Raw genomic sequence first — 16,699 nt, 5'->3', positions numbered from 1 at the left:
TGCATAAAACATTGGGAAGCATTGGGAAAACCCAGGGGACTTCATAACACATTATTTTAGAATTGGTGCAACCACAGAGCCTGCTCAGCGGGGTTGGGGCAGGGACAGGATTATGAAGTTGCGACGCTGGTCGTCAGAGTGCTTTCGGCAATATGTGTGCCTGGAACATGAAGGGGATTTATGAATAGTGCCATTTCAGTTGTTTCTCACAATTGTTTTCTTTACAGATGCAGTAGCAGGGCTGAAAGCAGTTGAAGTGCTAATATGGATCATAGGACATTCATTTATTAGGTACGCTGAAAGGCATGAGCTCCAGAAGGGTCAAGGCGGTAACCTCGGGGTGCACCGGAATCTTTGTACAGTAAAATTGAATAAAAAAGGTGGTATGGAATGGCGAGAACTGTTACAATGCTAGAATAAGATACTTAGAATGTACAGAGGACCCAAAATTATTGTGTTGCCCTTGGGTGAAAACGATTTAGTGGATTCTAAAGGTTTTTTGTAGGGAGGAAAGGTTTGGTAGTTTTTTTTTTAAGAGGGGATGAGGTTCATTTAGCAAGGTAGAGGACAGAGCTATAATGGAGGCGCTTGATAAAGCTTTGCCAGAGAACAACGAGTGAGGCATGAGCTGTCCCACATAAAATGTCTAGAACCAGAGGGTCGGTGGCTGGCGGGAGTACCAATAAGCCTGGGCAATGGCAACCAATCTGGAAAGTGAAGAAGGAGCAACGTTGGGACCAGCAAGGTCCACGGGACTCACCACAAGCAGGGGACTGGGAGCAGGCCTGAGCGGTACACAGACAAAATATCGAAAATAAAATATCGGAAAGACAAAATATCGAAGTTTAAATATCGAGATACAAAAATATCGAAGGTAAGTAATATCGACAGTCTAAATATCGATATTGGCATGATATCAGTAATATCGAAGTTGTAAATATCGATGTTAATAATATCGAAATTAATAACTTTGATGTTACTAATATCAAGTTTTAAATAAATTTAGTGTATATTATATTGTATTTATTATGTTTTATTATTTATTTTTAATGTTATTTTATTAAATATTGTCTTTTACTACTGTAGCGGGTTGTGGGTTTATAGGGGAATAGGGTGGGAAGTAATTTAATTATGTTAAATTAATTATTAATTAGTAGGAATTATTAATTAATTAATTGAGAATTAATTTTTAATTATTTTTAATTAATTTATTAATAGATAAATATGTTCTGTAGCGGGTTATGGGTTTATAGGGGAATAGGGTGGGAAGTAATTTAATAATAATTAATTAATTGATATATGTTTGTACATATTTTAATTAATAATTAATTGGTCATTAATTTCTATTAATTAGTTAATTAATTATTATAATTTTTACATATTTATAATTATTAATTAGTTGGTAATTAATTATTATTAATTATTTAATTACATTATTTATAGTAATTTTTTTATATATAATTTATTGTTATTCTTAATTAATTAATTGTGCAAAATAATATTAATTATTAAATTAAATTAATTACAGCAAATGTGCTAATATATTTACTTTATTGTTATTGTTAATTAATAATTAATTGGTAATTAAATAATATTAATTAATTTTGGGTACAGGGGTATTTTTAGGGTTCAGGGTCAGTTTTCAGTTCATGGGTACAGGGGTATTTTTAGGGTTCAGGGTCAGTTTTCAGTTCATGGGTAAAGGGGTATTTTTAGGGTTCAGGGTCAGTTTTCAGTTCATGGGTAAAGGGGTATTTTTAGGGTTCAGGGTCAGTTTTCAGTTTTTGGGTAAAGGGGTATTTTTAGGGTTCAGGGTCAGTTTTCAGTTTTTGGGTAAAGGGGTATTTTTAGGGTTCTGGGTCAGTTTTCAGTTCATGGGTAAAGGGGTATTTTTAGGGTTCAGGGTCAGTTTTCAGTTTTTGGGTAAAGGTGTATTTTTAGGGTTTAGGGTCAGTTTTCAGTTTTTGGGTAAAGGGGTATTTTTAGGGTTCAGGGTCAGTTTTCAGTTCATGGGTAAAGGGGTATTTTTAGGGTTCAGGGTCAGTTTTCAGTTTTTGGGTAAAGGTGTATTTTTAGGGTTTAGGGTCAGTTTTCAGTTTTTGGGTAAAGGGGTATTTTTAAGGTTCAGGGTCAGTTTTCAGTTTTTGGGTAAAGGGGTATTTTTAGGGTTATGGGTCAGTTTTCAGTTCATGGGTAAAGGGGTATTTTTAGGGTTCAGGGTCAGTTTTCAGTTTTTGGGTAAAGGGGTATTTTTAGGGTTCTGGGTCAGTTTTCAGTTCATGGGTAAAGGGGTATTTTTAGGGTTCAGGGTCAGTTTTCAGTTCATGGGTGAAGGGGTATTTTTAGGGTTCAGGGTCAGTTTTGGGTTTTTGGGTAAAGGGGTATTTTTAGGGTTCAGGGTCAGTTTTGGGTTTTTGGGGTACAGTCGTACAGGGTAAAAATAAAATTAATTTAAATTAAATCAATTAAATGAAATTAAAAAATATAAAATTACATTACATTATTAAGTTTTTAATTTATTTTAAATGTATATGTATTAGTTTAAATTTTTTAATTATGTTTTAATATTTTTATTTAATATTTGTAACATTATATGTATTTTATAATTATTTTTACATTATTATTAATACATTTAAAAAAACGATATTTTTAAATACGATATTTTTGTACTACGATATTATTTTTTCGATATTTTTGTACTTACCTTGTTAGGGATAGGATTCCTATATTTTTGACTTCGATATTTTTGTCCCGATATTTTTGTATTTCGATATTTTTGATTTCGATATTTTGTCAGACATTCGGCCTGAGCAAATAGGGCAGCCCACTGACCATAGGAAGACCCTCAAGAGGACCCACCAGCTGAAGGCAAAGGAATTGCCAGAGGATCTTGAGCAGCACACTGAGGAAAAAAAGGCGCACAGTGCATAGGATGTGGTGGGGAGGCTGTACTTGGCAGACAAGATGCTGGACCTTCTTCTAGCCTGAAGATCTCTGCAGTACAGAGCCAACAAGACTTGGCAATGGTAATTCAATGTGGTGCACGGGGGTCAGTTCGAGAGGTTCCGATGAGAGATACTGGCTTCAAAATTGCAAAGAGGACAGGTCAGGCCTCGAGGGAGTTGCAGAACCCCCACCCTTGTTTCTGAGCCTTTCGAAGGACATTGGGTGTCAAGAGCAGCAGACTGGTCAGCTTTGTTGCAGTGCTTGTAGATGCATGGGAGTGACTCCTTCACTCCAAGAGAGATTACTTTGGGTGTTGTTGATGCCCACAGGTCTGGTGAAGTTCGTAGAAGAAGCGCAGGCATAGTTGATGAAGACTTGCAGAACAGCAGGACAAGGAGCAGCAGGAGTGTTACTTGGTGCAGTCTTGGTTCCAGGCGAAGTCCAGTGAAGTCCAGGTGCGCAGACGGTCAAAGAGAGATGTGGTTTCAGGATTGAATATTGTCCCACAATGAATCTGAAGAGCCACCCACAGGTATGCCCTTAAGCACCCTAGGGAAAGGGTTGGAACAATTCAGGGGCCCTCCCAGAGGAGGAGCTGGACAGAGGGGAGGATACTCACATGTCCTTTGTCCAGTTCTACACCAGAGCAGAAGCCAAGGGCTCCCTGAACGTGCTCAAACTGGAGTATGCTAGGAAGGCACCAAATGTGCATTTCGAAGCAGTCTGATGACATTGACAAGTGCACCCATCCATGCCAAATACACAAAGTCATGTCTGGGAGGTAGTCACACCCGCTGAAACAGGAAACCTATTGTCCTACCTTCTCCTTTTCAAGCTTGGCTCAGTAGCAGGGGGGCAGAATCGTGTCTGTGGCTGGAAGCAGCACAAGCTTGCTGTCAGACCCTGAAAGGCTATTACGGACAGTACAAGGGAGCCCCCATTACATGGGATCATACTGGAATTGGTGTTGGGTATGATTCCAACATGTTAAATACCAAACATGGCCGGTTTTTGTGCACCAATTATATAGTTAGACATCTCGGAACGACTTGATGTCCACTATATGTTTCAAAATTGCTGACCGTACTTACAAAGCCTGAGTAATCAACTCTGGGGTTTGTAGGGATGTCCTGCTCATGCAGAGGCACCTTCACACTTTTAACACAACACCCTGCCCCCAGGACTGTGGGGCCTGCCATATGGGTGACTTCTAATTTTTAAGGGCAGTGATCTCAGATATAAGGAAGTTTATATATGTTGTGAAGGGTGCAAGCACCAACTCATCAAAGCTGCAGATCAGACCTATAGTCACAGTTTAAGTGGACTCCCATGGGTGGCACAGTACATGCTGCAGCCCCTTGTATACCTATGCCCTGGCTACCTTGGTACCAAATAGTAGGGACTTACAAGGGTACACCAGTTGCTAATTGTGGATGGACACATGTACTTACCAATCTCAATTTAGGGAGAAAGCACAGTGAATGCAGTCCTGATTAGCAGGATCCCAGTCAGACTTGGTCAAAGACAAACTTACACCAAGTAAAACGTGAGGGTAACCATGAAATCAGATTCTACTTTCCTACACAACCGACCCCAAATGAAAGGAGATGAGGCTAACCTTGCCCAGTAGAATGTTCATTTTCTAAGTGGAAATATCTGGAGAGACCATCTTCTTTGGCATGGTTACCCCCAGGCCTATGTTCCACAGAAAAGGCCATCCCCTTTAGAAAAGTGGACCGCCTCAAAAGTCTGGGATTTTCACCCTTTATTTTGTAAGCTATAAGATGGGCTTAGGTCTGTCTGAACAATGTAGTGATTGCCAAACAGGTATGGCCTCAACTTCTTCAAACCCCAGAACACAGCAAAAACCTCCCTCTCAATAGCTTACCAACGTTTCCCCCTGGGGGTCAAGCTTCTGCTTATAAAAGCTACTGGTTGGTCCTGACCCTCTGCATTAAGTTGTGATAGAACTGCCTGAAGTATCTGTACGTACAGTGAAGGTTTTGGAGCAATTAGGACTTTACAGAATAGGAGCAAAACACATGGCCTGCTTCAGCTTATGAAATGGCTTCTGACAGCTAAGTGTCCACTTAACTTTCTAAGGCATTCTTTTGGAGGTGAAATCATTAACCAATTCCGCGCTCATGACGAGCTGAGCTCGTCATGAGTGACGACGCTCGTACGCTCATGACGAGCTGAGCTCGTCATGTAACGCGGCTTTTTTTAAAACGCAGCGCGCAGCGGGAAAACCGCTAGCGCGCATGCGGTTAAGGGGTGTCACTATGGATCTATAGCCCTTAAAAAGCCTCCTGTATTAATCCAGTTGGCCCAAGAAAGCTCTGACCTGAGTCTGGGTAATGGGAGCAACCCAGTCCATTATGGTCTGGATTTTGCTCTCCAATGGTTGAACTAGGCACCTACCTACAAGGTGGCCCAAGAACACAAGCGTATTCTGCCCTATCTGGCACTATGTGGCCTTGATAGTGAGGCCTGCCTACTGCAGGGCCTCAAGTACATTTCTGAGGTAGACCAGGTGATCTTCCCAGGTAGAGATAAAGACCACAATATCATCTAGATATGCTGCACTAAATGCTTCCAAAGCTGTTAAGACTTTGTTCACCAGCCTCTGAAATGTGACAAGTGCATTCTTCAAGCCAAAAGGCATACCAACACATTGATAATTCCCACTAGGGGTTAAAATTCCTGTTTTTGGCTTGGCATCCTCAGAGAGTCTGATTTGCCAATAGCCAGCAGTTGGGCCTAATGTACTGAGATACTTTTTAAAAAAAATTGTATTTCTTGACTTTTTTTAGCAGAACATACATAAACAAGAAAAATCTGTCATTTCACGGACACAAATGCACCAGTTTACGTATCGTATACATTGCAGTCCATACCGTTACCCTTGATCCTTAGAGCATAGGCTCAACAGTTCGGCGGAGAGTTCATTGTGTGATGGTACAAGTCAATATTCACTTTTGGCTTTTACAATATATCACATTATTGAGTGCCGGAACCCCGACATTGCCCTGCGCAGTTAGTACGACAGTATGGGGAAGATCGACTAGTGGCCTAGGGTACACAGCACAATCATCTTGCGATCACCTTAGAGTAATACACCCATAGCTGTTACATTTCGTCATTTGTGGCATGAGCAGCTAGTGGATGTGTCATAAGGTAGCCTTTCAAAGGGTCCCAAAAATCTTTAGGCCGTGAAGCCAAAGGGAGCAACTCTGCATAGTTATCCAGCGGTTCCAGGCAGTATATTAAGTAATTGAGGCAATCATTGAATTTCGGCACCCTCCCTCTGCCCCATCTGAACGCAATGCGGCGTTTGGCCATTACGAAAGCTTTGGCAAGGTAGCGCCGATATGGCTTGTACATTAATTCAGTGTAGCACAATAAGGCTCTAAAGGTGTGCGGTCCAAGGTTACTGATGTCATCTGCTCCAGAGCGTCAAAGATCTGACCTTAATAGGCATATGTACTCGGGCATCCCCAAGCTAAGTGGAGAAAGTCAGCACCTTCTGCGCCACATCTTTTGCATCTGTCGGAGTCTTTCAGCTCATATTTGTACATTTTGGCTGGGTATAGTATAAGCAATGAAAAAATTTGAAGTGCGTAATGCTGAGTCTGCTACTCGCTGAAATTTGTTCTGTCTGTAGACAGCAATATGTCCACTGTTTGTCTGAGAGCTCATGGCCTGGTTCTAGTTCCCAGTGTGTGTGGGCAGGGCAAGGGGTTGTTTCCTTTGAGAGTGTATTGTGCGATAGAGTAGAGAGACAGCATGCCCTGGAGACGTAGCTTGTATTATCAATTTCAGGGGTGGCTAATGTAGGTGGCTCCAGTGGGAATGCTAGGGTATTGTGTTGTAGTCCCTGTCGGAGCCTCGACATAGAGGAATACGTCTAGTGGAGTTGACAGAATCTCAATGAATATTTGCTCTAGAGAACGGAATGTCCCACTATGGTATAAGTCTCCCAAGGTTGTGATTTTCGCCTGTTCTATGAGGTTACGAAACTCTCTCTCCTGGAGTATTTGCATCTGGGGGTGATACAGTAATGGAAGTAGCGGTGAATAAAGCATTGGAGCTTTTAACTGGGTCAGATTGCTCCTCCAGGCATCAACCGTACACATTATCGATGTAGGTTCCTTGTCCCAAGGAGTGGCGCATATCAAGCCCGCTAAGGTGACCGGGTCAGCCAGCCACATCTCCGCTGCTACCTGAGGCATATAATTGGGTGGGTAGAACCAGTAGAGGGCGCAGTGCGCCTGAGCACACGTGTAGTATAGTTCAAAGCTAGGGACATCAAAGTCGCCTGCAGAGTATGGTCTGGTAATTATAGTCCACTGCAGTTGCGTCTCCCCCCATACTAATCTGAACATCTCTGAGTGTAGTGCTTTGAAGAAGTGCCCACCAGGGTGATATGGGACATTCAGGAACAAGTCCAGCAAATGTGGGAGAACGACCATTTTAATTAATGAGGTGCCATAGAAAGTGGAAGTGTGATCCATCGCATAAAAGTTTGTGATGTGGTCTAGTTCTTTGCCATAGTTGAGGCGCAGTAGCTCCTACCTATCCCTGGATATGCGTATACCCAAATACCTCATGTCTGTGTCACACCACTCCAGTGGATAGTCCAGGGGAAATTGTACGGCTGCAGTGGTAATGGGAAATATTTGTCACTTCCCCTAGTTTATGTGAATCCCTGATAACTTCCCAAAGATGATGAAATCTCACAGCAGAGGGTTAAGGTTTTGCTGCTGGTCTCTAATGTAAAGGGTAATGTCATCTGCGTAGAGTGATATAAGTATCTGGTGCAAATTACAGCGCAACACTTTATCCTGGTGATGCTGCCACAGCCTGGCTGCCAAGGGCTCCACCGCTAGGGCAAAAAGCAGGGGGGAAAGTGGGCAACCCTGCCTAGTGCCCCTAGTGAATGGGAAAGCCGGAGACATCTGCCCATTAATTAGGAATCTAGCTGTTGGGAGTCAGTAAAATAAACCTATCTAAGAGAGAAACAGTGGAGGAAAGCCCATTCGACATAGTATACCCAGTAAATAGTTCCACTCAACGGAATCAAATGCTTTAGTGGCATCTAAGAAGACCGCCACCAACGAGGTTGGGATCTACATTATGTAATATGGAAAAGAAGGTACGCAAGTTGTATGTTGTCGCACGCCCTGGGACGAACCCAGCCTGATCGGGAAGGACAAGTTTCTCCATCAATAGGTTCAACCGATTTGCTAGGACCTTAGCGAGAATTGTTGCATTGTTGTTGATGAGGGACAATGATCTATAGGAATCCCATTGATTCACTGGGTTCCTGACTCTCTCATGGAAGTCTGGGAGCATTCCAGACTCGAGGGCATCTTCATACACCACTTTAAGGATGGGGGTTAACTGATCAATGTATGCTTTGTAGAAGTCAATAGGGAGCCCGTCTAGGCCAGGGGATTTGCCGGACTTCATATGCATAATGGATTCCCATATCTTGTCAAGTTCAAAGAGGGCACATAAGTATTCTCTCTGCGAGTCGCCCAGCCGACCTAAGGCCAGGTAGGCATCCAAGTCAAGAGGGTCTCGCCTGCTGGAGGTATACATCCCAGGATAGTGGGCAGTGAATATATCTAAAATGTCTGTAGTATTTCTGTGCTGCACTCCCTCAGGGCTCACAGATTCTAAGTCATAGTTAGAGAAGCAGGGTTTCCTTATAATCTCTGCTAGTGCCGTGCAGGGGCATTCACCCTCTCTGTATTTACGAGCCACCCTCTAACTTTAGTCTTGCAATCAGCACTGTCCATGTAGTCTGAAAGTTTCTCACGGAACTCACGTTGGGTCTTCCCGCCGGACCTATAGAGAGCAAGAGCTCCAGTCGCTTGAGCTCTGCCTCTAGCTTCTTCAGTGTTCTTTGGATATCACTTAGGTTTCCAGAACTTTTTGAGATGAAAAATCCCCAGATTGTGGCCTTAAAGGCCTCCCTGACCACTTCAATGCTGTCCACGGACCCCTTGTTTCTCTGAAAAAAGTCTGTGATTTCCTCTCCTAATTCAGTATGGAATGCTTTGTCGAGTAGCGTGAGAGGTGATAATCTCCAGGCACTGCTTGGAGTGCCGTATCCCGGGGGGGGGGGGGGGGGGGAGGGTGAGCATCAGCCTTACAAGGGAATTATCGGAGTGTGTTCTCGCTAAGTGAGTTACAGCGGTTATCGACGGGCCTAAGCCCTGTGATACTAGACAATAATCATGTACTGAGATATTTGGCTGAGACTAGAATATTAATCAGCTCACCTGCCTTTGAAATTTGAAGGGCATCAGCCCTAGTGACTGCATTGAGCCTCTGTAGTCTGTACAAAACATAATGTATCTCTATCCATCCTGTGTGTAAGGGATGCACATTAGGTTTACTTGGAAGTCCCTAGTAAAGTGGTACTACATGGACCCTGTAACTTAAATGCTACTAGTGTGCTGGTGGCACTGATTGTGCCACCCACTTACTTCACCCTTTAAACAGGTCCCAGGACTTCCAATGCAGTTTGTTTGTGTGTGGGTTTAAACTGCCATTTTGACCTCACAAGATAAACCTCTTGCTAGTCTCAGCCCTCCTTTTTCAATACACCTATATCACCTCTATGGTATGCTCACACAGCCAGAAGGGCAGGTTGCAGTGTATTGAAAAGGTTGGACATATACATTTAAGGGTTACATGTCCTGGTGGTTAAAATGCATGACATTCATTATTCACTACTGTGAGGCCTACCTCTTCTACAGTCTAACATTGGGTTGAGTGGTAACTTTAAATTGGGAGAAGATATGAATGCCAGGTTTAGTGACTAAAGAATTGTAATTTAAAAAAACCCTCTTTAATCCTAAAGTTGGATTTTAAGTCACAATCTTAAAAATGCCACTTTTAAAAAGTTGTCATTTTCTTGTCCTAACTATTTGGTGCCTGCAGTCCATATTTTGGTTACATGTCTAAGTGTAGCTGGCATTCAACCTTTGTGTATTGGTCCGAGACAGTGAGACACGGGGGAAGAGGTGTTGGCAGAATGGGCCATCTCTGAGTTGATAGGGGGCAGAGCAGTCACCTACCACACTTGCATATCACAAAGCCTCTGACTCATCACAATCACAAAGGGTTCGACACTAGTCTTTTGTGTCCACAGGGAAGCTGAGGCAGGGATAGGAAGCAGGAAGTTCCAAGCACCTCTCGGGGTGGAAGCCTCTAGAAACCCATCTTTATTCAAAGCTGGTACCAGGAATATATATTGGACCCTGACCCAACTCTTCTGTACCTGTGAACACTACAGAAGAAGGACACTCTGCTGCACTGTTGCTTGAGGCCTGCTCTGCTTATGAGGGAAGGCTGGACCTGCACCCTTTATCCCAAGTTGAAGTGACTCAATGGATCAGCTGACTGACCTCCTGTTCTGAGCTACAGAGACATAATAAACTTCATAGGCCTCCCTGTATCTGCCCAGCTAACCAGTTGCCTGTACCTGCAACTGGACCACCCTGAGCCCTGATGTCCTCTGCTGGATTGGGTTCCTGATCCCGAAAAGGTGCCCCTCAGATACTGGACCCTTGGTGTGGCACCAGTGGAACTCCTTCTGAAAGAAAAGGAGGACTGCCCACAGTGATTGCCAACACGAACTGCCAGCAATGACTATTTGCAACGCCTGAACAGGATCTTCGCGTTACAGCGATGACAGTTCACAATGCCTAACCTACCTTTCGCACTACAGCAATGACCATCTGTGATGCCATTCCTGCCCCTTGCCTCCCCCTCCACTGCAAACTGGATCTTCATTCTAGACTTTTGAAGGTAACTCTTTCAGTGGGACTAACCTGGTCCCTGTATCCTCCCCATGCTTCATCATGTGCGGTCTGAACTTCTGACTTTCACTTGGTCTTGCACGACCAGAAGGCCATGAGTACCACTTTGTGCCTTTTGGTGCTATCTTTACCTAAAACTGTAAAATTGCATACCTACGGTTCTACTGATTGGTCTCAAATAATGTATTACATAGTACTCTGTTTTTTAAATTGGTGTGGAATCTTTCTTGTGTTTTGTTTTCACTTTATTACTGTTTGGAGTACTGCATAAATACTTTTCACATTGCCTCCAAGTTAAGCCTGAGTGTTTTTGCACTAAGCCCAGAGGGTGGAGCACAGGTTAATTTGGAGTTTGCTTGTTTTTCACCCTGAGAAAAACTGTGGTTGCTGCTTCAGTAGAGTTTCATCCCCCTCAACCAGTAACCCAATTTCCTGCAAGAATTTCCCCAAAGAGCACAGCCAATCATCCCTGCTCTTCAAGACGCTATTTAGGCCAAAATGTTCAAACAAATGTATTGTTAAAAAGACAAACTGCAATTGGGGATTACCTCCAGAGTTTGGACTGTTGGTCTGCTTCCTACCGAGTAGACTACTTCGAATCTGACGCTCCCTTTGTCCCTGCAGCTGCCTTCCCTTTACTAGGCCCTAACTACACTCCTGTGCCCGTGATTGCTCCAGCTTTTCTTATGTAGGACCCCCCTGACTCGTTTACCTATTACACTATGAGGCTTTCTCCTCACTACTTCGTCAGTGGGGTCGTTGGTGTAATGGTATACTATCAGTTATTGTTACTATTACTAATTTTGGTTTTTGCGCTAGTTATCATTTCTCACGTCTTGGCTTAGATAATGATTGTATGCTCCACAATGTGCCACCTACCAGTTTGCTGTTCTCTAAATGAGAATGGGGAAATAATTCACACGGATGTTTCCCTCTGCAATAGACAGCGTTTTTTCCCATTGACTATAACCGCTACCTGTGATAATCTTACACCTTTCTCTGTTGGCTCCTGCTCATTGAACTTGGGGTCCTTCAATGAAGGATTAGATGTCACTTGATCAGGTCTACCACAGAGAGCCTGGCCTGTTCTACAGCGGCATAATGAGCCCAATACCTAAATAGAGCAGTCACAGACATGACTGTGACTTCTCCAAAGGGTGATGGGGGACCTAATATGAGAAACGTTACAAGGACCTTCTAATTGACACACCTGTTGACTTTCATGTTCCTCTACCCTTAAAGGGCTCTACAAGCAATAAATGCTGTTGATCAGTAATATCAATACCACAAGCAAGGAAAATAGAAGGCAGGACTTTCTCATGGAATGAGAGGAATCAATGCAGCTTGCAGAAGTTCAATTCTACATTAATTTGGATTAATCAGACAATAGTCTGTTAGCTTCTTCGCAATCAAATTCATGAAAAACTCTTACATCCAATTAGTATCTAGAGCCTAGCTGCTAGCATCGTCCCCTCTTCCCTGCATAAAAAGTCCTTCTCGCTTCTGGACTCTCACCATGTTTAACAGAGGACTAGATGGAGGAAGTGCTTAATATTTTATTCCCACTTGTATACATAGGAACATCTGTGAACACTTCAAAGGGAGAGCTAGCAGCTTGACAACACAAGTTTAGGAATACAATGATAGAACCATGGGCAATAAAGATCAGTTTATGAGTAACAACTATAATCCCTGGAGGCTGCATTCCAGTATATAGATTTTGCACACTATGCAAATCTAGACAAATGCCAACCATATGAAAATGATCCTTGGTCCAGTTTCTGCCCTACCTGATCATAACAGGTCCCTTCTAGGCAGGGACACAAGCAAACTCAGATGTTTTTTTAAGGTCTCACTATGAGGAACAACTTGATTCCTGTGGTCCAATGATCATGGGGACTATTTGTCAGTACACCTGTCGCTCTCAAAGAGTGGTCTATAACAAAGAATTGTATGAGATGCTTAAATTATTCTCCACCACAGAAGGTCACTTTGGGCTGCACGATGCATGTGCATGTATGTGTATGTGTGCGCACAAACATACTTAAGGTGTTCTGCAAGGTGATAATATCAGTCTCCACTCAATTTTCCAGGTGATGTGGGTAACTCTGCAAGTGACCACTGGATATCAACTTCTTTGCCTTTCCTTTGTGTGCTGTTGTTGATGGTGCATTTCTGTATCCACTTATGAATATATGAGTACTTTTTTTACACTTGTTTGGTGCATTATGTTACCGGTGAGTCGTCAAACATTTCTCATTGACCCATTTCTACCCAACAAACAGCTGGGGATGTATAACTGTTAAGGGCAGGAGTAAATTAATTTACAGAGTAGGCTTGGGAAGTGACGGTAACATACCAGAAATTGGTGTGTGCAGAAAATGGTGATTATTCTCATGTACATATTTGGTCAATTAATGCAGGCAACTGATCTTCCCTCACTCAAAGGCTATGAAATGTATGAAATACAGGCTGTCAAAACTATTGTTACATATCGTTTTTAGTCTTGATGTGATGTACACATTCTTGTCTTCCAGGATTTTTGAAAAATGGATCCAAAATAACAATGCCACGCCTTATGATTACCCAGAGAAGGAGTGCCCAAAGGAGCAAGAACCAGATGGCTTCATGGTTCCCTTTATTCCACCTGTGAAAAACCGTGCTCCTCTGAAACCATCACCACATTTTGGATACACCTATATCCCATATTCTGGACTTGGTGTTGATGTGGATTAGACTGCAGGGGTATTAGTAGGTGTGACTTTGGTGTATGAGTCACACCTTGGCATTCTCTTTCTGTTCTGTGCATAGCGGTGTACCTAAGCCTGTAATCATGTGATCATATTAAGCCTTAGCACAACATCCCAAGATCCAGGTGTCTAAAGACCTTCTAGAGTCTAACAGATACCCACTGGTACATGTTTAGACAGATCTTCTTGGCTCTTACTAAATAGTTGGCGAATTTTGATTACACTGTCGACGACGTTAAAATATTTTTACAGATTTCCTTAAGATGATTCCACATTGCAGTGAGCATTTCAGGTGGGCATTCAAAGCTAGAACACATTGTACTACTGCTGGTAGAACTCTGTCCCTGGCCCCAGTCTCACAATCCTGGAATGTTGACATATCGCACACATGTTGATATCTACCAACCTATCTTTGGGAAAGGAGACAGCCCAACTGTAAACGAAAAACAGCTCCACATTGCACTGTGTGAGTGCAGAAAGCAAACCTTCCCTTCTGATGTGGGTTTGACGAAAAAGGGCTTTCCCCTATAGAGCACTTTCGAAAAATCTGCCCAAACAATGCATACAGCGATACCAAAGGGGATGATGGACAGAGCGCTTGGTCCAAATTGGAATGGCATGGGGAGCACAAAAACTATGAATTTAGGCCCAGATCTCTGCACTGGGGTGAATGTATGACATTGTTCTTCATTCTGTCCATCATTTGTTGTTTTTGCATCAAACAATGCATACAACAGCCGTTTTTCAAACGCATGGCTAAGCTGTTTTGGCTAAGCCCACACGGAGACCTCCGCTCCTCCCGCGGAGTGTGTGGAGATTTGCCTCCTCTGATTTGAAAGCGGAGAAGGCAAATCTCCGTACACTCCACAGTGGAATGGAGTTGGCCAGCCCCTGCCTTCACCCCCTATATTAACAAGCAATTCAACATTACGTAAAAGTTAATTAAAACCACTTACCTGTATGGAGGCGGGTGGCGTAGCGGAGTTCCAAGGAGTTTGCTCGCGACTCCGTGGACCTCCACCTAGCTCCGCTGCGCCCACTATGCCCAGGGTTAGTTTTGGCTTGGATTGCCTCTTTCAACTCTAAAAAAATTATATCACATGACTGCAATTTACAGGTCAATGCCAGAATGCTCAATTGGTCAGTTCAGCCAGAAGGAAGGATAAGACTGCTCCTAAGACTAGTAATTACACTCTTGTTCAAAGATGCAAGCCCTTTGTTTAAGTCTTGGAGCCGAATATTCATTTGCTATGTGACTACCCAATATATCAGCTACAGCCTTCCACTTTCAAAAATGTTTGAAATGTATGAGATGCAATTACTAGACTCTGCTGTACATAGCCTACATTATATCGCAATGTGCATAAACACTGTAAAAGGTGGATACATGTGTTATTTTACTTTTTAAGTGTAATCAGCTTCATTAAAATTATCAATCATAAAAGTGGATTACAATAACAATAAATGCATAGATTAAAACAACGAGATTACTATACTATGTAAAAAATACATAGCTGTTTTTGTAATTTGTATGGGAAATGAAGGAAAGAGGGTAAAGAAAAAGTGAATACTGAAGACTGAGTAATAGCAATAAATATGCAATAAAAAATGCAGTTGAATGGTTGATAAGATGAAGTAGAACTAAGAGTGTGCAGAGATTGTAACATTTTACGATGGTATGAAATTTTGTTTGTTATTTAACAATATTAGTTAGAAAATTAATTAGTGGCAACCAATACAAATCTTCATTAACATTTAGTAGATAGAAAGGCCATCATTATAATGCCGGTCAGATGAGTGTCCCACTGGAATTGTTTCAGAAATGGACTGCCTGAAAAGGATTTTGGAGGTTCCGCTTCCCTAATAAGAATGTGACTGCCTTCACGGCAGCCGGAAAGTGTATCTTTCCTAATGTGGCTTGTGCTGTGGGCAGCAGCACAAGCCACAATAAGAAATATACACTTTTGAAACATCCATGCACAGTGTGGCACGCACCACACAATGCATTGATGTTTCGGGGAACCCCACAGGTGCCCCACCAAGGCCCCTAGCAGAGACCCAGAAGGACGGGGGCAATCCTAGGGGACCCCAAAGTTCCTTTCTGTCTGCCTTTCTATGGCGGTTGACCCCCATAGAAAGGCAGAGGGAAAGGGATATTGTAATCCCTACGGCGGTGCATTAGATGGCGCCGCCCACATTGTAGGTATTACTGTCTGTTTGACGGTGCAAGGGCCTCCTTGAGCCTGCCGGAAAGCGTTGGTTGGTCCCTCCGCCTGCTAACCCCGACTGCACGTGTCATAATGTGGCGATCGGACTGCTGAAGAAGATGTCAGGCAGACCGCCACCAACGAGCTGTCGGACGACCTTCCACCTGACATCGTAATAGTCCCCCACAGTAGCAAAAGCTGTATCTAATCTATGATAATGACAAACATTAAACCGACAAGATTTATATGAAATATTAGAGGAACATTTCCATTTAATTGTCACTTGCTGAAAGTCTAAGTGTTATTTGGAACCTGTCCTTTGGTAATTGGTTTACCTCCTTATCAGTTCGGATTACCGGAGTCACTACTAAGTACAGTTTAAAGGTTACTGGAAATGTATATGTATAATATATCCATTAGTGGCTTACATCTTCCCCCTCCCCTCCATTTCTAACGTACTGATAGTTGAGCCTGATGGCCCTCTCTCTGATTTTCGTGGATATTGATGGATGACACAGAAGTTTAGATGAAGCTTATCCGTGACCTCATATTTGATGCACACAGATTTAGTTTTCGTGACTTCTGTCATGAAACCAGTGATATTGTGCATTGTATTATAGATGAATTTGCTCTTCCACTCAAGACGGAGCCTATGGGCCTGTTTCTCTTCATATATTGTCGGTTCTGGATGATGCTTGAATAAATTGTGTAATTATTATGTTTTCCAAAAATATTAACTAAAGAGTTACTGAAATTGAGATATGTGCATGTGTCTGGGAATGTATTTAGCTTTTTTCTGTCTCTGCTACCATGATACTTCATGCGTTGTTAAGAGATATTGATACAATCGTCTCTCTTTGTTCTGTTCTCTTCCTCTGATCAGATCACTGTTTGCCTGTATCGAAAAGGCTAAGGCCAACATGAGATTTAACAATTTATTATTATGAATACCTAAATTGGT

General features: G+C 42.6%; 1 protein-coding gene across 1 annotated transcript in view; it reads left to right on the top strand.

The window, feature by feature from the left end:
- LOC144792206 (tyrosinase-like) overlaps positions 1–16,496 on the top strand; it is a 190,814-nt gene extending 174,318 nt beyond the window's left edge. Inside the window, exon 5 of the mRNA XM_078667107.1 lies at positions 13,319–16,496. Within this exon, the coding sequence (XP_078523233.1) occupies positions 13,319–13,517 (199 nt within the window). The 3' untranslated portion in view covers positions 13,518–16,496. The remainder of the gene's footprint in view (positions 1–13,318) is intronic.
- The last annotated feature ends 203 nt before the right edge of the window (positions 16,497–16,699 follow it).

The sequence above is a fragment of the Lissotriton helveticus genome, chromosome 11 (genome assembly GCF_964261635.1).
Source record: "Lissotriton helveticus chromosome 11, aLisHel1.1, whole genome shotgun sequence".
NCBI classification, from domain to species: domain Eukaryota; kingdom Metazoa; phylum Chordata; class Amphibia; order Caudata; family Salamandridae; genus Lissotriton; species Lissotriton helveticus.
The sequence above is the reverse complement of the archived record's forward strand: the minus strand, read 5'-3'. Positions and strand labels throughout refer to the sequence as shown.